The 23,957-nt window shown below is 52.0% G+C and overlaps 1 protein-coding gene across 1 annotated transcript in view; it reads right to left on the bottom strand.

Moving 5' to 3' along the window:
• Positions 1–4,290, bottom strand: part of LOC121027833 (wiskott-Aldrich syndrome protein homolog) — a 55,773-nt gene extending 51,483 nt beyond the window's left edge. The window contains exon 1 of the mRNA XM_040471517.1: positions 4,243–4,290. Within this exon, the coding sequence (XP_040327451.1) occupies positions 4,243–4,290 (48 nt within the window). The remainder of the gene's footprint in view (positions 1–4,242) is intronic.
• Positions 4,291–23,957: the final 19,667 nt, after the last annotated feature.

Below are 23,957 nucleotides of genomic sequence, written 5' to 3'. Positions count from 1 at the left end.
GGATGCGGGCGCCCTGGCCGGAGAATTTCGCCTGCCCGGTGCTCATTCCCAGCTTTCCGGGGAACTTTCCCGGTGGAACACGGGCTGTCGTCGTCTTGACCACCGGGATGCGGGCGGCGGCCCACCTCTGTTTAGCGCCTCAGAACCGCTGCCTGAGACCTGGCTCTGGGGAGGGTAAGCCCGAGCTGGCGAGGGCGCCTCTGCCCCCCGCACCTGGAGGTTTGCCCTGGAACCTGTGCGGCGCCCAAATTGATCTCAGCCAGACCGCAAAAGAAGCTGGGTTCTGAACACAGGGGGAGAAGGGAAGCCGCCTCCTCTCCCAATCTCAGGTTGTTTGAATTCCAAGAGAGGACAGGCCGGGGTCCCCTTCTCGGTCCAGTTCTTTGAAGTTCAAACCCTGAGAAAAGCCAATAGGCAGCTGGCCAGGTATCAGAGACTATCCCTGAGGACAGAAGGCGCCTCCTATTGGGAATCGGCTGTGTCCGGGATGAAATTAGACACCCTGGTGGAATCGCAATGGAGTTCACTTCCAAACTGCCAAGTTCATGGGTCAGCATCATCCGAACGTGTGTATACCTATGTTGCCCCATGTGGGTATTTTTTTTTCCCCCGTTGTTGCCTTTTAACTTGAACAGTCGCCATCTAACAGGACCCTCGTGTCCACAAATAGGCATATTTGGGGCTGTCTTGTGATTTGGGGGTGAGGAAAGCATTTAGGGAAACAGTGATGCGTCTCCATGAGTATGACAGTAACATCTCTCACATCCTCACTATGGACCTGTTGCCAGGCAGCTACTCACTGCCCAGCCCACTTAATCCTTGTAACAACCTCAGGGATACTTTTGGGTTACACCCATTTTATAGAAGAGAAAGCTGAGGCTCTGAAAGGTGAGGTCATCAATTGCCCAAGGCCACACAGCTGGGAAGTATCAGGAGTTAGATCCCAGCTCGTGGGCTCCAAGGCCCGCGCTCTCCCTGCTTTGGGAGAACTCCTTGTCACTGTGCACACACTCTCCCCCTTGAGACAAGGTTCCCTGCTTCTCCTGTCTGTCCTTCAGGAAAAGAAGTCGCTTCTGTCTCACTCTGCACCGTGGCATAACTCTTTACAAAGTCTGCCTCCTGCTCTCCTTGAGGATAGGGACCGCTGTGTCCCGCCCACTTCTCCTGGCCCTCGGCAGGTGCTTAATTAATTTTTGGGGGGGATGAATGAGAGCCCCAAATAGTCACATTATTTTATTGAATGGGGAGAACTCTCTGTGTAGGCAGGTGCCTGTGCTGACAAGCTCACATCGGAGAGCTGTATATTCCATCACCAAGTTTAGACCGTGAATTTGGGAAACTTCCAGTCTCCAAATGGTTGATGGGAAACAGTCCCACTTTCAGATAAGACCCAGAATCTGGCTTTCATTTCACTCTGCAAGACCGACTTTGGAGAGGCCTGGACTGGGGAAGATCATTTCGGAGAGCGGCTGCAGCTCCGACCTGCAGGCAAAGGGCGTCCGTACTTTTCCACGCCTGGATCCTACTCCAGAGCCACCCAGCTCTGCTGCAAACCTAACCGGGCAGGTCTATCTCAGCAAATCATCCTCAGAGTGTTCCTTTTAGGCAGCTCACCCTGGCTAATCTGGGGAGAGGCTGGAGAAATTCCCATCCAAAACAGAGCCACAGGCAAAACTAGAAACTGTCAAACTTGTCGGGTTTTTTTTTTTTTGTTTTTTGTTTTTTGCCACGTCTCTCCTTGTCATCCTACCCTTCGCAGCCCTTTCCCTCTACACGGTGAGTTTCTCTGATTCTTCTCTGGTTCGCTGGGTCTTGTTGAGGAACCAGACTTGACTGACAAGGGCCCAAGATATGTCCTTGGGGAAAGAGCCAAAGAAGTAAATCTCGAATGGTGGAAATTCTGTTAGCCGTGACCATAACAGGCACTGGGGGAAGACGATGATTCCCATTTACTGAGCACTATGTTTCAAGAGTTCTGGAACATTGTATTGTTTAATCCTCAGAACAGCCTTAGAAGGGAAATTCTATTATTTTGGTGTTTCAGGCCAGGCTGAGACTCAAGAGAAATTACACACCTCCATCTGCTAACAAGTGGTAGGACCAGGATTCGAACTGATGTTATGTGCTTGCTGTTAACCACTAGGCTAGGAATTCCAGGGGACAGGAAGGATCAGGGCTGCCCAAAGACATTCATATTCAAATGCCCATTCGAATGCAGATGTGTTACCTTACATGGTAAAAGGGATTTTGCAGATATGATTCAGTTAGGGCCCTTGACGCGCGGGGTGATTATTCTGGATTATCCTGGTGGACTGGGTGTCGTCACAGGGGTTCTTAGAAGAGGGAGGCATGAGGGTCAGAGAAAGAGATGTAGTGGTGGAAGCAGAGGGCAGAGCGATGTGTCCTGGGAGGGACTATGAGCCCAGGAATGTGCTAGAAGCTCCTAGAAGGTGGAAAAGGTCAGTGATGGATTCTCCCCTGGGCCTTCCAGAAGGAGCATGGCTTTGCTGACACCTTACTTTTAGCCACCGAGACAGAGTTTGGACTTCTGACCTCTAGAATTGTATGATAATAAACTCGTGTTGTTCTAAGCCATGAAGTTTGTGGTGGTTTGTTGCAGAAGCCACAGGAAACCAACAGGTCTTGCAAACTCAGCCATGTAGACAGATGTAGACGCCTACCTTTGTCCACCATCGATCTCTTCTCCTAAGAGGCACCGTGATCCAGCCTGAACCATGAATTTAGGATGAGGCTGGGATTTCATTAGCTCCATCTTTTCGTTTCTGGGTCCTCTGCTGCTTATGAGCTGTGTGACGCTGGGAAGATATCTTGTCCTCTCTGAACCTCAATTTCCTCATCTGTAGAAACAGTGATGCTAAGGGGTGCCTGCGTGGCTCAGTCGGATAAGCATCCTACTTTGGCTCAGATCACGATCTTGCAGTTGAGGAGTTCAAGCCCCGCATCCGGCTCTGTGCTGACAGCTCAGAGCCTGGAGCCGGCTTCAGATTCTGTGTCTCCCTCTCTCTCTCTGCCCCTCCCCTGCTCACACTGTGTCTCTCTATCTCTCTCAAAGGTAAATAAATATTAAAAAAAAATTTTTTTAAATTGGTGCTAACAATACCTACTTTGCAGGAACCAGTGCCATCTGAACACGATCACTTGGGGCACCAGCTTGTCCCTTTGCAAACGTCTGGATTCTAAGAGGAGAAGACGCTCCTCTGAGCATTCTCCTGGCAAACATTTCTGCTCTCTCGGGCTGAGTGGGCAAGATGCTAATTTAAAATATTGGACTGTCTCTGGCTAGTGACTAGTCCTCAATCGGTCAGGAAGTGAAGCTGAAAATCTACTTAGAGGAATAGATAACCGCGTAGAACTCACCCAGGTTCTCAAGAACAGGTGTTCAAGGATTTTCATGGCTGACTACTTATAACAGCGAAAAATGGTTAGCAACCTGAATGCCACCAGAAGAGAGCTGAATAAATTCTGGTGTGGGCTTGTGCCGGAATGCTGTGTGGATGTGAAAAAGAAGGAGAAAGAGCTATCTGACAGGGAAGAGTATCCAACATGTATCATTAACTGAGAAAGGCAAGGGACTGAACATGATCATGCCACACAAACGGTTTTATTTTTTTAAGATGTAGACACATATATTTTACTTATGCCTAGAAAATGCATGGAAGGGGTGCCTGGCTGGCTCAGTTGGTAGAGCAGGTGATCTTGGAGTTGTAAATTCGAGCCCCATGTTGGGTGCCGAGGTTACTTAATAAATACATATTAAAAAAAAAAAAAAGAAAAGAAAAGAAAATGCATGGGAGGAATGAAACCAAACTCTGGTTACCCTTAGAAATGGAAAAGTGAAAATGTGTGTGTGTGTGTGTGTGTGTGTGTGTGTGTGTGTGTGATGGGGGACATAATTTTTTTCAATAAGAATGTATTAAATTAATAGCATAAACGAAGAAAAAAAAAAGGAGGCCAGGACCCTTTGCTCCTGTGCCTTCCCTGCTGACTCTCTTTTCCTTTAGTCCATTCTGAGCAGGTGACTCCTTCTTCCTATTTACTCTTGACGCGGCTCGTTTCTAAACCCTTGAGGGGCTGAGCAATGTCTCCACTGCGTGACTCTTGCCAGAGTCAGCAGCAAATCCCATACGTACGTGTACTTGGAACGTGGCCTTCATCTGGAGCGGTTCACATTAGTCACTGGGAAGGGACGTGTCTTGCGTGCGGGCGTCACCTGTGACATACCGAGCCAGCCTCTCGGAAGCTTGAATCAGGGCTGCGTGACGGAGACATTGTGCTCATAGAGTGCACGGTGAAATCGGGTAGTGGGACTGTCGGCTTAAATGAAACCGGGTTCATCCCACTTCCTGGAAAATGTGCGTGTCAAAAAATACGTCTCTACCTGAGTTGCCAGTGTAACTGGGCCTGTGTGGACGAATCAGACAGCCCAGGATGGAGCTAGTGAGGGCCTCACGGCATTAGAGCACAGCGTCTTGAGGCCCGTGGGCACAGACAGCCCCGATTCTCTCTCCTTATCACCCATGTTCTTTGGTGTCCCATCCCCTAGAACCTTCTTCTATGTCTCCTCTGCAGTGTGGTTCGTCCAGCTGCTTCCTCCCTGGCGTCCCTGCTCCCAGCCCGTCCCCTGGAAGGTCTTCTCCCTGTCGCACGGTTAGCACTATGAGACACAGGCCTGAGCCGCGGTTCCCCAGGGCCCTAGCACCGAGTCCAAACTTCTTGCCCAGGATACGAGGACTTCCTAACTGCTCAGCCTTGCTCATCACTCCCTCAGGCTGCAGGCCCTGTCACTCTTCCATGGTCGCTTTTCCATCAGTGATGAAACATTTCCCAGAAGCTCCCTGGGAACTTGCTTGATCCCTCCCTCGAGGGGACTCGGTCACATACTCATTCTGAAACCCGTCACCGACGAGGGCCTTCGAGACCGCTGTGGGCTCTCAGGATTCACCTGGGATCACGGGGGTCGGTGCAGACCCCCGAACCAAGTAGAGTTTCTGCCAAGACGAAGAAGTGGCCAAGGCACCCGCAGGTGCCGGGAGGCCACCCGGTCAAACAGAGGCAGGAAGCCGGCTGCAGAGAGAGCAGGAGAGAGAAGCCTCCTGGATTGCTCTCCGCCTTCCTTCCAGCTCTTAGTGCTTGAGCAGCATTCTTGTTTTTCCCGTGGGTTTCCTTGTTTTTACTTAAACTAGTCTGATGAGTTTCCGTTTCCTGCAACGAAAGGATCCTAAGAGAATCCCTTTGAAGCTCTTGCAAACGGCTGAACACAGTGCTAGAGGCCAGGCCCGGAGGCCCTGATCCTCTCCGGGTCAACTCACCACGGGGATACCTGCGCGGAAACCGCCAGCAGCAGGCGCCGGGGCCCTGGGTGACTTGGATTCCGGGAAACCCATTCACTTCTAGGATAAGTAAGTCATGACGATAGCAGCGGACGTTCACACAGCGCTAACTACTTGCCGGGCACCGTCCCACACGCGTCCCAAGTACTGTCTCGTTAATCATCCTCGTAACCCTAGGAAGAAGGTACTGTGCTCCGCCCCCCTTGTCCAGATGAGGAAACTGAGACACAGAGAGGTTAAGTGACTTTTTCAAGCTCACTCAGCTGGTCGTTGCTGGCGCCTGGCTGTGAACCCAGGCTGCCTGTGCTCTGTGCGCCCACACACTCCTCTCCACGCTGGCTCTCGTGCTAGTGTGGCCCGCGATGCTCTCAGGGACTCGGGATCCGGGTTTGGAGGGTGGGAGAGGAGTCTGGGAACTGAGACTCGGCTTCCGCTGGCTGAGAAGGACCCAAAGGACGACAGTGTCTTCCATCCATTCCACACATACTGCTGGAGTGATATTGACGAAAGTGGTTTTGTTTTGTTTTTTTTTCTTTTTTATTTATTGAAAAAAACTTTTAAAAATAGTTGTTATTGAAGAGACAGAGAGAGACAGAGCATGAGCAGGGGAGGAGCCGAGAGAGAGGGAGACACAGAATCCGAAGCAGGCTCTGGGCTCCGAGCCGTCAGCACAGAGCCCGACGCGGGGCTGGAGCTCACAGACCGCGAGATCAGGACCGGAGCCGGAGTCGGACGCTCAACCGACGGAGCCACCCAGGCGCCCCCGGTTTTGCTTTTTTCTTTCCCTTTTGCTGTTTCAGCCAGTGGCTCTTCTTACTTCGGGCTAAGCCAGATTCAGCAGAAAAGCAGAGATCCCATTTCTGAGTATCAAGAATCAAGACTTCGGCGTCGTAAGAACCCGAGCTTCGAGTTTCAAAAGTGGGAGCCCCGGGCGTGCGTAAAGTTTATGGCATTAACAAAAGGTTTGGAGACTAAGCAACAATGTTGGACTAAGATCCAACAATCATTTGCCCAGACCCAGATAAGGTCAGGTGTCTCCGGGCTGGGGGTCTGCGCAGAGGGGCCGAGGAGGGTGGAAACAGTTATGAGGACGTGGGTCTCCAGAGAGGTGAGTGGTGGCAGGAGCGATGGCCCTGTGCCAGCTGTGAGAGTGGGTGTGGGTTGGGGCGGGGGAGCCCAGGTGTCTCTCACCCCGTATGGCGTGGGAGGGGATGGTCACGGAGTGGTTGGCAGAGGGGCCGAGCCGCCTGTGCCCTCAGAGTGACAGGGCCTGTGACAGGCCCTGCCAATGTCTCCCGTGGGCCTGCGAAGAGGCCGAGAGAGGAAAGTTGGAGAAGCTGGGCGAAGAGAGGAGGCCGGGAGGGCACGTCTGCCGCCCGGAAGACAGAAATGAGGCCATCGCAGCAGGTGCCAGAGAAGGCCAGGTTGCCGCGGGCCCCTGCCCGGGGCTTGGAACTCTGTGAGCTCCCTTCACCAGGAAAAGAGATACGGACACAACCCAGAACAAGCTATTAACTGTGGTTCCGCGTCTCCCGCCCAGCAGAACGGGGACTTGAAACAGAAATTAAGCCCAGTCGTGGGGCGCCTGGGTGGCGCGGTCGGTTCAGCGTCCGACTTCAGCCAGGTCACGATCTCGCGGTCCGGGAGTCCGAGCCCCGCGTCGGGCTCTGGGCGGATGGCTCGGAGCCTGGAGCCTGTTTCCGATTCTGTGTCTCCCTCTCTCTCTGCCCCTCCCCCGTTCATGCTCTGTCTCTCTCTGTCCCAAAAATAAATAAAAAATGTTGAAAAAAAAAAAAAAGTATGTTGCTTGGTTGACTGAGTCTCTGCCCTGCCTCCCCTCCCAGGACTTCTGCAGGGTTCAGCTGAAAAAGTCTGTGAGCACTTCCATGACTGAATAAGCTCCGTGGGTTGTACCAGCGTCAACATCCTGGCCACGCTGTTGTATGAAAGCTACACAAGACATTACCACGGGGAAACACCGGGTGAAGGTCATAAAACCTTCCTGTAATTTTTTTTTTTTTTTTTGCAATTTCCCGTGAATCTGTTACTATTTCAAAGTAAAGACTTCAACCGAAATAGAATAAATACATAGGGACAAAATGGAAATAAGAATTCCCCAAAACGAGGAGCCTGGGAGGCTCAGTCAGTTAAGCGGCCGACTTCGGCTCAGCTCATGATCTCACGGTTCATGAGTTCGAGCCCTGCATCGGGCTCTGTGCTGACAGCTCAGAGCCTGGAGCCTGTTTCAGACTCTGCGTCTCCCCCTTTCTCTGTTCCTCCCCTGCTCACCCTCTCTCGCTCTCTCTCTCAAAAATAAATAAACATTAAAATAAAAAAAAAAAAAGAATTCCCCCAAACATGTGCAGCATAAAAATAGTTAAATTCCCTAGATCACTAGAAGAGGGGAGAGACTCAGATCACAAACTCGAACCTGCAGGAAATAGAACTACTTTTCCATGACTCAGCCTGATTTATCTCAGGAGCTCCTATTCTGCCACGTGGCAGAAATGTTTCCCTCCCCCGTCTGCTGGGGTTGCACCTAAATTCTGCAGCCTTGTGTCAAGTGAAAGCCTCCTAGGGGCACATCTGGGGCAGATGCCATCCGTCCCTGTTCCCAGACTGGCTGCTGGGCTGTGGGTCCCCGCAGGTCCGTGCTGAGCCTGAGGGAAGCTGGCAGGACCGATGAGTCACTACCTGGCGTCCTCTGATTCGCATGTACTCCACAGATACATTTTATTTGACCCATATGGTATTAAAAAAATTTTTCTTAATGCTTATTTTTGAGAGAGAGGGAGAGAGTGACAGAGTGTGAGCAGGGGAGGGTCAGAGAGAGAGGGAGACACAGAATCAGAAGCGGGCTCCAGGCTCTGAGCCGGCGGCACAGAGCCCGACGCGGGGCTCGAACCCACGACCCGCGAGATCAGGACCTGAGCCGAAGCCGGACGCTTAACTTACTGAGCCACCCAGGTGCCCCCTGACCTATATAGTATTTTAAAAGATCAGTTGCCAATAACCTGCAATGGGAGTTTTCCCATAAGATATTTGAAAGGGAAAAAAAAAAAAAAAGATTTTCATGTCTTGTAAAAAATAATAAAGATTTTCATGTCTCGTAAAGACAAAACAAAACAAAACAGAATCTAGACACCTGGGGCAGATCACTCTGGGCACACGACCCAATGGGGCCGTGATCCGCGGGACCCTCCTCTGTGGCGGCTGCCCCTATACAACAGGCATGCCCCCAGTGGATTAGCCACAGTTTCCCCCCATTTCCTATCAACACGGGGCCTGGATTCACTCATTTGCAAAATTTGCCTGGCTCCCATAGACACTTGAGTTGGCAGTCCCCACTTTTTCCTACTGCTGCGTCACCTTTGGGTCCCCGGGGCCCATTTTTCTCCCGCTCCTTGCTGGGGCGAGAAAAACACTGGGGAGCTGTCTCAGACCCGTTTGCCTAGATCTATCAAAGGGCCACTCAGTCCAGGGTCTCGCTGCCCTCCCTGGCTCCACACTGGATAGGGACACGATGGGACATAGCCCAGGGCCCTCATTCTCCCTCCTCCTCCTGACCTGGGAACCTTTATTTTTGCCCTAAGAGGCACGAATCCTTGCTAGTCCAGCTTCCCTGTCTTTCTCCCCACTTTGCGCCCCCCACCCCCGTTCTATTGTCCATACACAACAGTCCTTTCTGTTTCCCCTTATTTCCCAGGCTTTCAAAATCCAAAAGCCAGGATTGTTTGGTTCTCTTTTTTACACTGTGTCCTCCCTTCCTGGAGGCAGATGGTAACATCTGCCTGAATTTTGGGGGGCGGAGAGGATCTTGAAACAGTAACAAAAACTGGGAGTAAAAAACATACCCGTTAACTTATGAGGTCACCCTCCATCATCTGTCTACATGCCAGGGGCTGTGCGAAGCAATTTACGTGTGTTACCTCCTTTCAACCTCAAACTGGAAATGAGACTGAGGTGAAGTGTTTGTCCAAAGTCAGTAGCTAATGAGGGGGCATAGCTGAGACGTGAACTCAGAGTAGATCAACCCAGCCACCCAGGTCCCCCAAAGGTATGGCCTGACTTCACCTCCCACCTCTCTGCTTCCGGCACTCCCGGATCCCTGACCATCTGTGCGCGGTAGAGGCCAGTCGGAATCCTTACCTGGGGGAAACTGAAAGGCCATTGGCCTAGATTTTCCTAAGGCCCGCCTATGCCCCCGGCTGATTGGCAGGATGGCTGTGACCGGCAGCTTGCTGATCATTGGCCCAGGGAAATCTATTGACCTCCACCGCGCGCCACTTTAACCGCAGCAGGAGAGTCCAGGCAGTCAGGACAGATCCACTCCCTGGAGAACAGAGATAAAAATGGAAGGATAAAACGAGAGCTTGAGTCAGAAAGTTGGCAAATCCAGTTACAGGAAAGGGTAGATGCATGCTGGCCGCCGTCAATGTGTCCGTCGGCAGCCTGCCTTGCAAGCTGAAGGCATCCACCTTGCAGAGCATCCGCACCAGGTTTGGACAGACCTTTGGGCTAACTGGCCCTCTGTTTGGCCAGAGGGAGGGAAGGGTTTTGTTTCGTTTTGGTTTTAGTTCCATGGAATTCAATGTTAAAAAAACAAAAATTGCATCATTTGAGATTGAGATATTTTCCTGCTAGAAACTTAACCCTTTCTTTCACCTGTATTGCCTTTTAGCTAACCCCAGGCACCATTCGAAATGCGGGCACTGATGTTTAGAGTTGTTTCTATATGAGGCAGTCTCGGTCGATGCTTGGGCACATGGCTCTGCAGCTGGGTTATCTGGGTTCAAATCCTGGCTCTGTAGTCACGCTACAGCTCCTCGGGTGAGTCATTCAGTCTTGTGGAGCCTCAGCTTCCTCATCTGTACAATGGGGTTATTAATAGCCCCGACCAAGTCGATGTCTGCCAAGTGCAGCAAGCAATGCGTGGCTTGTAAGTTCAGTAAAAGGAGGATCTTATTATTGGAGAAAAACTCTGAACACGAATGAAACTGTTCTGGGTCAGGGAGGGGTGGGGCGAGGCTGGGGTCACTCAGCATACCTGTGATCGGAAGGTCAAGGACATAGTCCTGCCAGTTGAACTAGACTCTCCAGCGTCTCAGCTGGCACCGGAGTACCAGCTGTGGGACTAGCGAGCCAGAGAGGCCAGGAGGAAGGTGCCAGGCTGGGATCGCCCAGCTCATCCTGGATGGTGGAGCACTGCTGGGGGAGGAGAGCAAAGGGTGGAGAAATGGGGCCCACTGGGAGGGCCTGGCTCTCAGGAAAGGGGCGGGAGGGGGGAAGGGTAGGTAGGAGGGGAGAGGAGGAGCACCAGCAGCCTGGGCCAGGAGCAGCTGGGCCCTGTGTCCTCTCGGCTTCTGGGGGCCGGGCTGCTCAGGAGGAAGTCGTGGCCAGACGTGCTGAGTTCTGAGTTAATGCCTTTGTGGGCTGCCGGAGGCGGTGGGAACTGCCACCCGATCTCATGGAAATCCCCCGTTGATGGGGGGGGGGGTCCCCCTGTGCTGGAACTCTCCTCTGGCGCCAGCCCTTTACTTATTCATTCTTCCTTCCTTTCTTCCTTTCTTCCTTCCTTCCTCTTTCTTTCTCTCTTCCTTTCTTCCTTCCTTCCCTCATTCCTTTTTCTTTTTCTTTCTTTCTTCAAAACACAATTGACATTTAGTGAAGTGCAAAACTCTTTAAGTGGACAGCTCAATGGGTTTCTGTACAGTCACCGCCCAGATCAAAATCTAAAGCATTCCCAGGACCCAAGAAGGCTGCCCCAAACCCTTTCCCGGTTCAAGACTCCCCAGAGTCACCCCACTTCTAACCTTTATCATCTTCAACTACTATTCCCCATTTTTGAACTCCAAATGCACAGAATCATACAGTGTGTATCCTTTTGTGACTGACTCCTTTCAACATTCCATCCGGGTCTTTGTATACCTGTCCTCCACTCTTCTTACCTGCTGTATAATACTCCACTGTATGAATGTCCCATTATGTATGTTTTTATTTGCTTCCTTTCTGGCTTGGGGATATTATGAATAAAGCAGCTGTGAACATTTTTGCACCTGGCTCTTGGTGCATAGAAGCCCTTGTTTCTGTCAGGCATACAGAAGTGGTTCCAGCCCTTTTATTTTTATTTCATTTTTGAAAAATATTTATTCATTATTGAGAGAGAGAGTGAGACAGAGCGCAAGTGGGGGAGGGGCAGAGAGAGAGGGAGACACAGAATCCGAAGCAGGTTCCAGGCTCTGAGCTGTCAGCACAGAACACGACACAGAGCTCGAATCCGTGAACTGGGAGATCATGACCTGAGCTGAAGTTGGACGCTCAACTCACTAACCCACCCAGATGCCCCAGTTCCAGCCCTTTTAGACATTCTTTTAGCAAATGCTCCAACACAGGCACCAGGGTGGCTCAGTCACTTGAGCATCTGACTCTTGATTTCTGCTCAGGTCATGATCTCACGGTCGTGGGATCGAGCTCTGTGTCAGGCTCTGTGCCGAGCTGAGCATGGAGCCTGCTTGGGATTCTCATTCTCATTCTCTCTCTCTCTCTCTCTCTCTCCCCCCCGAGCTGAGCATGGAGCCTGCTTGGGATTCTCTCTCTCTCTCCCTCTCTCCCTCCCCTGCTTGCACTCTTTCTTAAAAAAAAAAAAAATTAAAACAAGAGAGAAAGAAAATGCTCCAAGATAAGGAAATAGGGAACTACTGTGTTTCCCTCCCCGCCCTTCCCCTCCCCCTGCACAGCCGCCTCTGGGTTGCAGGCGTGAGAGTCTGAGAAATGGAAAGGAGACAGAGGCACCATGGCAGCCACATTCAGCAGAAGATGTAAAAATATGTTGGCCACTTGCCAAGAGCATTTCCCCTTTCAAAAACGTCATCTGACCTTGGGCTGGCAATGTACATAGAGATTTTCTGAAACCTGGAAGAAAGTTCTACTCATTCTCCTGCTGATGGTGCCTGTTGAGTCTTGAAAGTAGCACAGGAATTCAGAGATGAGTGAATCCATTTCTCCCATTTTAGATAGGAAAACTGATGCCCAGAGAAGGGACTTACTGAAAGCCTCACAGCCGGTGACATGACAGGGCCAGGGACACAAAGATTCCTGGCCTCTAGCGGCCTCCTCTGCAAACGGGGAGGAAGAGAGGGGCGCCTGGGTGGCTCAGGCAGTTAAGCTTCCGAGTCCTGGTCTCAGCTCGGGTCTTGATCTCAGGGTCCTGAGTTTGAGCCCCAGGTTGGGCTCTGTGCTGAGTGTGGAGCCTACTTTTTAAAAAATTGCAAATTGGGAGAAAGGGATTATATTCATTGGCCTTTCCCAGTGCCTATCTGCCAAACGGGAACTGTTGTCCCAAGAGTTTAGCGTCTTCTGGTCGGTCACCCTTCCATGATTATTGGATGTCAGATTCTAGATTTGCTCTATTCAACCTTGACCCCCTACCATGTGCCAGCTATGGTTTTCGTTTCTGGGCACACAGCAGGAGAGGAAACAGACTAGCATTCCTGCTCTCCTATAACTTGCATTCTCTCAGGGGAGAAGACCAATAAACTCAGAAATAAGTACAGAGAGTGAGGTGAGTTGGAGAAAGATCAGTGCGATCAACTAAATTTTTTTTAATGTTTATTTCTTTTTGAGAGAGACAGAGACAGAATGCAAGCAGGGGAGGGGCAGAGAGAGAGGGAGACACAGAATCCGAAGCAGGCTCCAGGCTCTGAGCCGTCTGCACAGAGCCCGACGCGGGGCTCGAACCCACGAACCGTGAGATCATGACCTGAGCCGAAGTCAGACGCCCAACCGACTGAGCCACCCAGGTGCCCCAATCAGTGCTATAAATTAAAGCAGGAAAGAGGAGGAAATGTTGGAGGCTTGGGGGACAGGGAGGGTGGGAGTTTTGAACACAGTGGTCAGGGAAGGTGATATTCAGAAGCCCTGAAAGAGGTGGCGGGTGCAGTGATGAAGGGGGCTGTGGGATGGGGAGAGTGTTCTGGGCAGGCGGACAGCAAGTGCAAAGGTCCTGAGGCAGGATCCTGGCGGTAACTGGGGACCATTAAGGATGGTTTGGTGGGAATGAGTTGAACGAGTGGGAGGGGTATGGAACATGAGGTCAGAGAGGTGAGGGGCAGAGGGCAGAGGGGCCGTATAGGTGGCTATGAGGACTTTGGCTTTTATTCAGTGACATACAGAGCCTACAGAGTTTCCCTCAGAGGAGTGACAAGATCTGACTTTCCATTTCTAAGGGGAGTTGGCTGCTATGTGGAGAACAGATGGAGACTAGGACAGAAGCAGGGAGACCAGTTAAGAGGCTGTGACAACAATCCAGGGACAGATGGGGGGGGGGGGCTTGGGCAGGCAGGCGGGGACAGCGGAGGGAGGCATGGAGTTTCGAAGGCAGCAACCACCGGACTTCCTGGCCAGTTCATACCCATCTTAATGCAAGGCCCCCTGGGATGCAGAGCAGGTGCACTTTGCAAAGAAGCGAAGCACTGAGTTTCAGGTGGAAGGTCTTCTCCATCCTTCCGGATCCCTCCTTCAGGTTTCCTTCCCCAAAGTCAGCCAGGGAAAGGTCTCACTGTGTCCTCCCCCAACACGGGCCTGAGCCCTTCAAGCAAGTAAGTGTGTGTGTGTGTGTGTGTGTGTGTGTGTGTGTGTGTGTGTGTGAGAGAGAGAGTTTGGGGCAGGGGAGGTCACTTTGATTCTTCTTCTCCTATCCTTTATCTGCACCCCAATTTCTCTCTCCTCTGGGAGCTGTTGTGACAAAGCCCCCCCCGCCCCCCACTCACCGGGGCTCTAAGCACCTGTGCTGCCTGAAGGCGCTCCAGCCCCACTGACCTTTCTCCTTTGGGCCCCAAGACTTTTCCACCTCTGCTCTCTGCCTTGTCTAATATATATATATATATTTTTAATTTTTAAATTAATTTTGAGATAGAGAGAGGAAGAGAGAGCAGGGGAGGGGCAGAGAGGGAGAGGGAGGGAGAGAGGATCCCGAGCAGGTTCTGCACTGTCAGCGAAGAGCCCGACGTGGGGCTCAAACCCACGAACTGTGAGATCGTGAGCTGAGCGAAGTCGGGTGCTCGACCAACGGAGCCACCCACGTGCCCCTCTGCTTTCTTTTTAACACTGCAACTTGTAATGATTTACTTCTTTGTTTACTTACTGGGTGTTTGGCCTCTTGTGCTATAAGGCAGGGAACGGGTTGGTCCTGTTCACTCTCAATTCCCCAAGTACTAAGCTCAGTACCTAGAGGGACAGATTAGCGGGGAAGTCGGCAGCACCTCTGAGATGGCCGGAGTGACCCCCACCTCCTGGTAGTCCCAGCTTAGCCATCCCTTCCCACACTGAATGGAGCTGGCCCTGTGTGACCAAGAGTGTCAGGGTGACACATGGAGGTGACAGTATGTGCCTTCCATGCTATATATATGTATATGTATTTATCATACGTGAGGCTTTTAAAGGCTATTTCCTTCCTCCCTTCCCCCTTCCTTCCTCCCTCCCTCCCCTCCTTCTTCTCCCTCCCTCCCTCCTTCCTTCCCTCCTTCCCTTCTTCTCTCTTTCCTTCCTTCCTCCCTCCCTCCCTTTAGATGCATATAAGATCTCTCGCTGGTTCTGTTGCATTGAACCCTAATACACAGGTATTGAGGATTATGAACTCTAAAGCCAAATTACCTGGGTTCAGATCCCAAGTCTCCCATTTACCTGCTCTGGGACTATGGACAATTTCTTAATCTTTTTGCCTTGGTTGCCTCATTATAAATAAGAATTACACCGACCCCATTGGTTTGTACATATTAAATGAATTAATAAGCGTAAAAGCAGCTAGAACCTGGCAAACACTCACTATGGGGCTGTTCGCTACAGCCCTTTTGCTTAGCATACAATAGGTGCTCAATAAATATTCTCCAAATGGATGGCTGGCTAGTGAGCGAGAGGGGCCAAGGGTCCTTGTATGCCAATTCCTTCCCGGGGGTTGCTTCCGAGTTCAAGTCTTTATAGGTAGGAGGGCTTTCAAAGAACACTTTCTGTCTTCCTCCTTTTCACATGCCTACTCAAAAACGATTCATTGTTTGTCCGAAATTCAAATTGAATTGGGCATTACATTTTCCTTCATTTTCTCTCGAGACCCTAAATGTGCCACATCTTCTCGGAGGCTTAGTGAGGTCACCTCTGTGTGATGGGCACTTGTGTGTGTCCGCTCGGCCAGGCTCTGCCCGTCAGTTACACATCAAGTGTGCATCTAGGTGATGCTGCGATGTGATCAAAGTCCAACGTGATGGACTTTCAGTAAAGTAGGGTAGCTAGCTCATCTGGGCGGGCCGCATCTAATCAGTTGAAAGGCCCTAGAAGCAGAGCTGAGGTTTCCCTGATGAAAGATAAACCCTACCCAGGGAACCTGTGGTTAACCCTCGCCCTCCACCCCCCGCCCCCCAGCCCCTGCTGCCTGAGAGTGTTAGCCCGCCCTTCCCGATGGCCTGCCCCCGACAGAGTTCGGCTTGCCTCGACAGCCCCTCAAACTCCTTGCAATAAATTTCCGAATACATGCCTTCTACTGATTCTGGTTCCCTGGTTGGGACCTGAGCTATACAGCCCGCTTCTCCCACACGTGCATGGCAGGGCTTTGGTCACCTGCATGGCTGGGTTCCTTCAGCTTTCGGCTCTAAAGTCCTGCAGTTCTAGGATTAGGTTGATGGAAACCGAGTCCCGAGTAGGGGTGGGGAATGAGGGTTTCAGCTCAGAGGAGAGACCGGTTGCAGGTGGAATGTCGTGACTTTAACTACTTGAGGGCTAGGGTCGCCGATGCTTGTTGCTTTTCTGGAGGCCTGACATCTGTCTCCCCCCCCCCCCATCTCATGTCCTTTTGGGGGGGTTACTCATCTCCTCTGTGCGCAGTCCGGTAGAAAGGAAGGTACTTGGGGGCTCTGCCCTCCCACAGCCACGGCGGTGGGCACGTGACCCAATCAGATGCTCCCTTCTGGATCTGAAGTTGAGCAGACCCATCCATTCAGCGATGCCCTGGGAGCTCCTTCCAGTAAATTCCGTCTTGCAAAAGCCAGGCAGGGCTGGTTTCTGCTACTCATTTCCTTCTTTACTGGTGTCCTTTCCACTAAAATGTAAACTCCAGGGCAGTGGGGACTGTCTGGTCCAGTGCAATATTCCCAGTGCCTAACACAGTGCCTGTCACCTAGCAGGTGCTCAATTAAATGCTTGTTGAATGAATAGACGGTAGTCAGGCCTGAAGGGGAGGCCGATTCCCGAACAATGGCTAATAATTCGACCTCATGAGGCAGATTTTGGGGGTTTCTCTCCCGAAAAAGTGGGATAATGTTACCTACCTCCCGAGGTTATCAGGACAAATAGGTTGGTATCACTGAAATGCTTACAATAAGGCCTCACATAGGGGCGCCTGGGTGGCTCAGTCGGTTAAGCATCCAAATCTTGATTTTAGCTCAGGTCATGATCTCGTGGCTGTGGGGTGGAGTCCCACGTCGGGCTCTGCCCTAAGCATAGAGCTTGCTTGGGATTCTCTCTCTCCCTCTCTCCCTCTCTCTCTCTCTCTCTGACCCTCTCCCACTTACACTCACTCTCTCTCTCTCAAAATAAATAAATAAAAATAAAAAAAAAGTAAGTCCCAGCATAGAGGAAGCACTATAAAATTATAATCAGCCATTGCTGTGAGCAGGGTACCAGCTACCCTCTTCACTTAGGGCTCGTCAGGGACTGTGCTAAAGTCCTGATACACGTGATCTTGTTACTTTCACACCTTAAATTTTCCAACCGAAAACTAGGTTACCTTGCGAGGATGTGGGGAGGATGCATTCACTCGCTGTCCATACTCTCTGCTTTCTTCCCGGGAGGCAGCCACCCAAGGCTTCGGCGGGCACCGGCTGGGCACAGCAGGCAGGAAGGATGGAAGGTCTGGTCCCGTGTCCCTCCCCGTGCCTCCAGCGGAATGGGGGGCAGCCCCAGCCGTGTTGGCTGCTGGCAGAGCTCAGTGTCCCGAAGTTCTAGAGGTTTCCAGTTCCGGTTAGTACACAATCCAAAAGAGGGTGACCAACCTGCACTGGTTTGCTGAGACTTCTTTGGTTTCAGCACATTCCGGGAAGCCCCGTATTCCGGGAGCCTCCTCCGTGCTGGGCAAATTGGGACGGTTGGTCATCCTAATCCAAGATGACCTAGAGGGTGTCCTGACATGTGAGCAGTTCGCGGCGATGGAGAATAAGCACAGCCAGGCAGGCGGCTGGCACCTGGGAAACTCGTCATCAGGTGGCAATGCCCTCGTCACTGGTAGGGGGCTCAGGGGCAAGAGCCCAGCATGGGTACGGTCCAGGGTGAGCTTGGGTATCAGGTGAATATATTAGCATGTCTTTGTCGTTCGCAAGTCCCAAAACAAAACCAGACGCCAATTGACTTAAGGAGAAAAGAGAATGTGAAGTCCAGGACTCTAACAGCTTCACGTATGGCTGGATCCAATGTGAATGAAATGATGTCATCTCGATAACGTCTCTCTCCATCTTTTGGCTTCCCTTCTTTTCTGTGCTGCCTGATTCTCAAACAACTTCTCTCTCATCTTGGTGGCTCTGGCTGGGTAAGACTGACACCGTCCCAGGATTAAGGGGGAGAGTGGGTGATTCTCTTGGCCCACAATTTCAATATAAGCTCGCTTTGGGCTCTGACTGGGTCACATGCTCATTGCTGAACCAATCACTGGGGGGGCAGGTAGGGGAATGAAACACTACTCTGATTGGCTTAGCGTAGCTCCCATGCTCTACCCAAACCTGAGGGTCTTGGCACCTGGGTTATGGGGACAGGTGGGCTGAATTTGCCCCCGTGACCAAATACAAATGAGGATAGTAATAATGGTAATACCAACACCAATAATAACGGCAGCCAGCATTTACCTAGTGCTTGCTCTGCTCTCAGCGGTAACGACGAGGGAGGACGTCTGGGAACGAGGCTGGAGACCTCTAGGAAGTTGTTTCGGGAAACTCTTACATTGGATGGGAAGTTGGATTCAAATGTCAGTGATGTTTAATCCCGGCTGCATGTGAGGAACACCTTTTGAAGAATCACACGAGCTCCACCAATGGAATAGTAATCTCTGGGGGCGGGACCCTAACATTAGGGTGTAAAAAAACGCTCCAGGTGTTTCTACCATGCCTCACCTCCAGGATGAAGAACAACCTAGCTCAGTGTGTCTAGGGTGGGACAGCTGTGTGTTTTGTTTTTTAATTTTTTAAAAAGGTTCATTTATTTTTGAGAGAGAGAGAGAGAGAGCATGAGTGGGAGAGGGACGGAGAGAGAAGAGGAGACACAGAATTCGAGGCAGGCTCCAGGCTATCAGCCCAGAGCCCGACGCGGGGCTTGGACTTGTGAACCACAGATCATGACCTGAGCCCAAGTCAGAGGCTTAACTGGCTGAGCCACCCAGGGGCCCCTTGGGGCATGTGTTTTAAACATCCATTCAGGTGTTTCCTATGCTCGAGGACCCCTGAACGAGGGCTCTGCTTTCCATCATGGCTTGGCGCCTTGAGGTCAACAGATAAGGCTGCTTCCGGCTTGAGGTGACTGATCCGGACGCACCTGCTGGCCTTCTGAAGGCTGAGGGGGTGAATCTCTCAGGACCTTTTCACCATTTGGCAATGGGAACTTAATCCAAGGTCTTTTTAATGAATCTCTGAATCTTTTTTTTTTTAATATTTTTTATATTTATTTATTTTTGAGAGAGAGAGAGACAGAGAGACAGAGCGGGAGCAGGAGAGGGGCAGAAGGAGAGGGAGACGCAGAATCTGAAGTAGGCTCTGTGCTCTGAGCCGTCAGCCCAGAGCCTGACGCGGGGCTCAAACCCATGAACCGTGAGATCATGGCCTGAGCTGAAGTCAGACGCTTAACTGACTGAGCCCCCCAGGCGCCCTGAATCTCTGAATCTTTAAAATTACCCTAGGCCCCTTAGAAGGACTAGGGTTTAAATTTTTGATAGTCTCATTTTCCCATGAAATTCGCGGTATCCTTCTTCCCTGGAAGGTTTTAAATTTGATCTTGCCCCTAACATTCACTTAAGAATCACTTCTCCCCTTCCAGGTGTAGAGTTCTATCCATTGGGAGCTTCTTTAACAGGATGGCTGCCTGGGGGAGAAAAAGGTATTCTGTTCTTATGCCCTCCCCCAATGGCATTACCAGTGACGATTAAGCACTGGGTGCTCATGTGTGAAATATTCAAGAAAGCTTTATGGGAGCTGGCCAGTCGGCACCTAACCAGCCGGTTACATTCCAAAGGTGTTTTGATAGTTGTGTGAACTGGGAATCAAAATCTGTTTTCTTATAGCAACGACGTTATTAAGGCCAAGGTGGTTTTCCAAGCTAGCCCACAAATACCTGTTCAATTTGCATGAATAACTATAGAACTACGTGAATAACTTTTCACTCCTGTTACTTATCTGAGATTATAGATGGGAAAAAACGGAAAACCGATTCCAGAGTTAATAGAATTTGCATCATTAGAAAAATATTTACATCTCCCTCTTAATTTGTATGTTTTGGGCACAGGACGTTTATCTCTTTTTCCATCTTCTGTCTTCCGAGGCTATGCTGTTTCCCGAGCCAGAATATTAGTACAGCAAATGGGTGGAGTGTGATAAAACACATCTGTCAGGTGGCGGGGGTGTGGCAGTCATTACTGGGGCCCCACTTCTTGAAAAGTGGGTCTCTGAGGGAGGGAGCCAAACCATAAGAGACTCTTAAAAAACTGAGAACAAACTGGGGGTTGATGGAGGGTGGGAGGGAGGGGAGGGTGGGTGATGGGCACTGAGGAGGGCACCTGCTGGGATGAGCACTGGGTGTTCTATGGAAACCGATTTGACAATAAATTTCATATTAAAAAATATGATACAAATAATAATCATTAAAAAAAAAAAGAAAAGTGGGTCTCGGAAAAGGAGACACCTCTGGACAAAGGCACAGAGTGGGGGGCTGGGGAGCGGGCCTGGGGATGACCCACCCACCCCCACCTTCCTGGGGAGTGCAGTCCAGCTGCACCACCAAGTTCAGGGTCAGTCCGGCAGAGTGCTCAAATGGGAACATCACCACCTTTTCTAGAACCCACCGCTGTCGGGGCTGGAAGGGCCGCGTTGCCCACAGGCTTTCGTTTCTGGATGAGAGGCTGAGACCAGCGAGGGTCGCGGCTTCCATGCCCGGGATCACACAGCAAATGGGAGGCGGTGGTGACCCTAACACGCGCCCTCTGGCCGATGGCGCAGGGCCCTTTCCGCTCTGACCACCCTCCCCCCCCTTCCCCTATGGTTTTCTCAAACTCGGGTTCAGGAGGGCAGCTGTCACCCCCTCACACAGATGGAGCCCCCCAGGAGGCCAGGGCGCCCCTGCTTGTGGCCTTTCCTGTGCTTTGTGCCCCGTGAGAGCTCCTCTCACCCTTCAGGAATGTTTGCTCACAGGTCTTCCTTGAGTAGAATGTCAGCCCTTCGACGGGGAGGGAGCAGGTCCCACTTGCTTCCTTATTGCCCAAGGCGACTCCCCTGATAACACCTGATGCTGACTCGGGATAAGCATTTGATGAATGAATACACGAACTTCACAGCGCCATCCCCCTACCGGCTCCCCACCGCCACCTGCCCCCTCCCAGCTAGCACCTGCTGAGGTCTAGCGCATGGGTGTATGACCAGCTCAGCCGTGACCCCTAGGCGACCTAGATGGTACTCTGCCCCTCGGGGAACTCCCCTGTCTGGGTCTCCTCCGGCCCCCCAACGACCCCGGGGAGAGAAAGGTACAACTAGTCTCATGCCCCTTTTCTGGCCGAGGTGACTGGGACTGAGGTATGGTCCAGGCAAGGTCATGCAGGTAGGAAGTGGTGGGTGGGGCCGACCTTGGAGGCCGGTCTCTGGACCCCGAATCGGGCCCCAGTCGGCTGTGCACCTGCGAGAAGCTGGGCTGGCGGTGGGGGGGTGAGGGGGCTGATGTAAGCGGGCCTCGCGTGCAGAAGGACCTCCTGTCAGGGCCGAATCGCGGCTCTCGTGTTCTAGGTTGTAACCTGGCGTGACGAGCGACCTCCCGTCGTATCTGCTGGGTTCTAAGAAGCAGATCACGCTCGAGGGGAGGGGGTTTCAGCAGAGCAGGACCACCAGGAGGCGGGGCCGACGGGAGCCGCTTCAGAAGCTGCCCGCCGGGCCTGGGGCACCCCGCTCTGCTCTGCCGTCGGGGCGGCAGAAGGATCTCGGGTTTGGGGGCTGGCAGAGCCGAGTTGGACGCCGGGTCGTCTTCCTCTTACCCGGCTTCCCTAAAACAGAGGTTGCTTCCCTCACCTGCCCCCCCCCCCCCCCCCCCCGGGGTGGGCCGGGGATTGGGGGGGGGGGGTGACGGACCTTGCCCCGTTGCTTCCCAAGGCTGCTGCTGTCACGAGCACCAGGAACGCGGTGCCTTGCACAACACGATGCGTTCCGTTTCGGTTTTGCAGGCCAGGCTCTGACGCGGGCCTCCCTGGGCTGAAGATCCCAATGCGGGCACAGCTGCGCTCCTCTCTGGAGCCTTCCGGGGGGGGGAAAGTCCCTTTCCTTGCCTTTTCCAGCAGCTAGAGGCTCCCCCGTGCTGTGGCTCCTGCCTCTGGGTGCGAACCCTGCCAGAGAGGCACCTCTCTCTGCGCCCTCCTCTTCCGTCCCCCTCGCCCCCTTCTAGGCCCCTCGCAGATAATCCTGGAATAGCATCATCTTCCCAGTTTAAAGTCACCTGATCAGCAGCCCGATTCCATCAGCAATCTGCGTGCCCCTTTGCCGTGTAACCTAACACGGTCACAGGCTCCGGGGATGAGGGTGTGGGAGTGCCCGGGGGCCCGCCGATCTGCGCCCCCCCCCCCCCATGGAGTCCTTCCATGCATTTGCCTTCCTTTGCCCTGAGGGTCCCCCCCCTTCCCACACGCAGGCTGCCTGATGGCCCCTGTGGTGCCCTGGCACAGAGGGAGAGGCCCTCTTTGGCATGCCCAGGGGCCAGGAGGAAGCCTCATTTATTGTCCAGGAGCAGGAGGAGGCAGGTGGCTGGACAAGGTGAAGTTTATGGCCATTCTTCAGGTGCCGCAAGGGTGTATCTGCCTCCTTCAGGCTGCCCACATGGTCCCATGGGACAGTTTTATAGCCTTCTCTGCCTGGGAACAATGGTTGGAGAAAAAGTACCCTACCCTGCTAGCTCCCAGCATGTCCTTGCTCCTAGGGCCACCCACCTGGGAACTGCCCAAGCCTCGGCTGTCATCGGCCCGGTCCCTCTGCCCCCCTCCAGCACTGTGCCCGCTCAGGATCCGGGTGTCCTGCCTGGGGGGGAATCCTCGGGGGTGGGGGTGAGGGTGGGGGGCAACAGCTATTCTGATTTGCCCTGAGCCCCGCTTCCAAATCTTGCCTGTCCCGCTGAAAATGTGTTTCTGGTCTTCTGTGAGGGGAAACAAAAACAAAAGACCTTTCCCATCAAGAGCCGCCCTCTTTGGGCGCAGGGAGGGGGCGGGGATAACAACGGGCACCTGCCCACAACCCCCGCCCCCGCGTGGGCCTGGTGGTCTGGGCTGAGCTGGGCCGGGCTGGCGGGGGACGTAGAGTCTCGCCATCTAGTGGTGGGTGGTGGAACTGGGAGCTGCAAAGGCTCCAGACTCCTCCCTACCAGGCTCAATCGTCCCCGGAGGGGAGAGGTGACTCCAAGCCCTGGCTGTTCCCAAGGAGGTTTTTTAAACATAGGAATGTTCAAGCCCTACCCCACACCTCCTGCATCAGAAAGTCTGAGGCCTGAAAATCTGCAGTTTAGCTTTAGAATGTGGATCCCCAGGACTTACCTCTAAACTAGGTTTGGGATAGGATTTGGGAATCCAAATTCCCTTCCTTCCTTCCTTCCTTCCTTCCTTCCTTCCTTCCTTCCTTCCTTCCTTCCTTCTTAACCACATTTACTGGCTTACATAAATATTTGAAAACGAATCTATCTGTCTTCCCTTTCTGTATCCTCGACACAATGTATTCTAGTTTTTAATAAACAAATAGCTGTAAATATCCATAAGGAGAAAATGAATTTTAAAATATGAGAGAGAGGTCAGTAAATTGCCAAACAGGTCAGCCACTGAAAGGACTATTTTTTTTTTCCTGAAGATTAAGCCGCTGATTTGCACATTTTACGAAAATAAATTTCATCTATAAAAACAAGGTAGTTTATAACTTGATCTCAGCTCCAGTTTTGACAGTTGGAGGTTTTACATAAAAGCTGCAGAATTTCAACGAAAGAACAAAGAAAAGATTCAGACAGAAGTTTATTCTATCAACTTCCGCAAACAAAGAATGACTGCATATCAATTTATGGGAGTCCTCTGGTCCAGAATGTACTTTCCTTTGGAAATATCTGTGACCACACTTCTGTATGTCATCATAGCTTCCAGTGGGAATTAGTCTGTTTTTTTTTTTTAATTTTTAATTAATTTTTTAATTTTTTGAGAGACGGAGAGCGAGCGAGCACACACATGCGAAAGGGGGAGCGGCAGAGGGAGAAGGAGACGTGGAATCTGAAGCAGGTTCCAGTCTCTGAGCTGTCAGCACAGATCACGACACGGGGCTCAAACCCACGGACCGCGAGATCATGACCTGAGCCGCAGTCGGA

The sequence above is a fragment of the Herpailurus yagouaroundi genome, unplaced genomic scaffold (assembly GCF_014898765.1).
Source record: "Herpailurus yagouaroundi ecotype Mexico unplaced genomic scaffold, PumYag 77, whole genome shotgun sequence".
NCBI lineage: Eukaryota > Metazoa > Chordata > Mammalia > Carnivora > Felidae > Herpailurus > Herpailurus yagouaroundi.
This window is presented reverse-complemented; position numbering and strand designations above follow the sequence as displayed.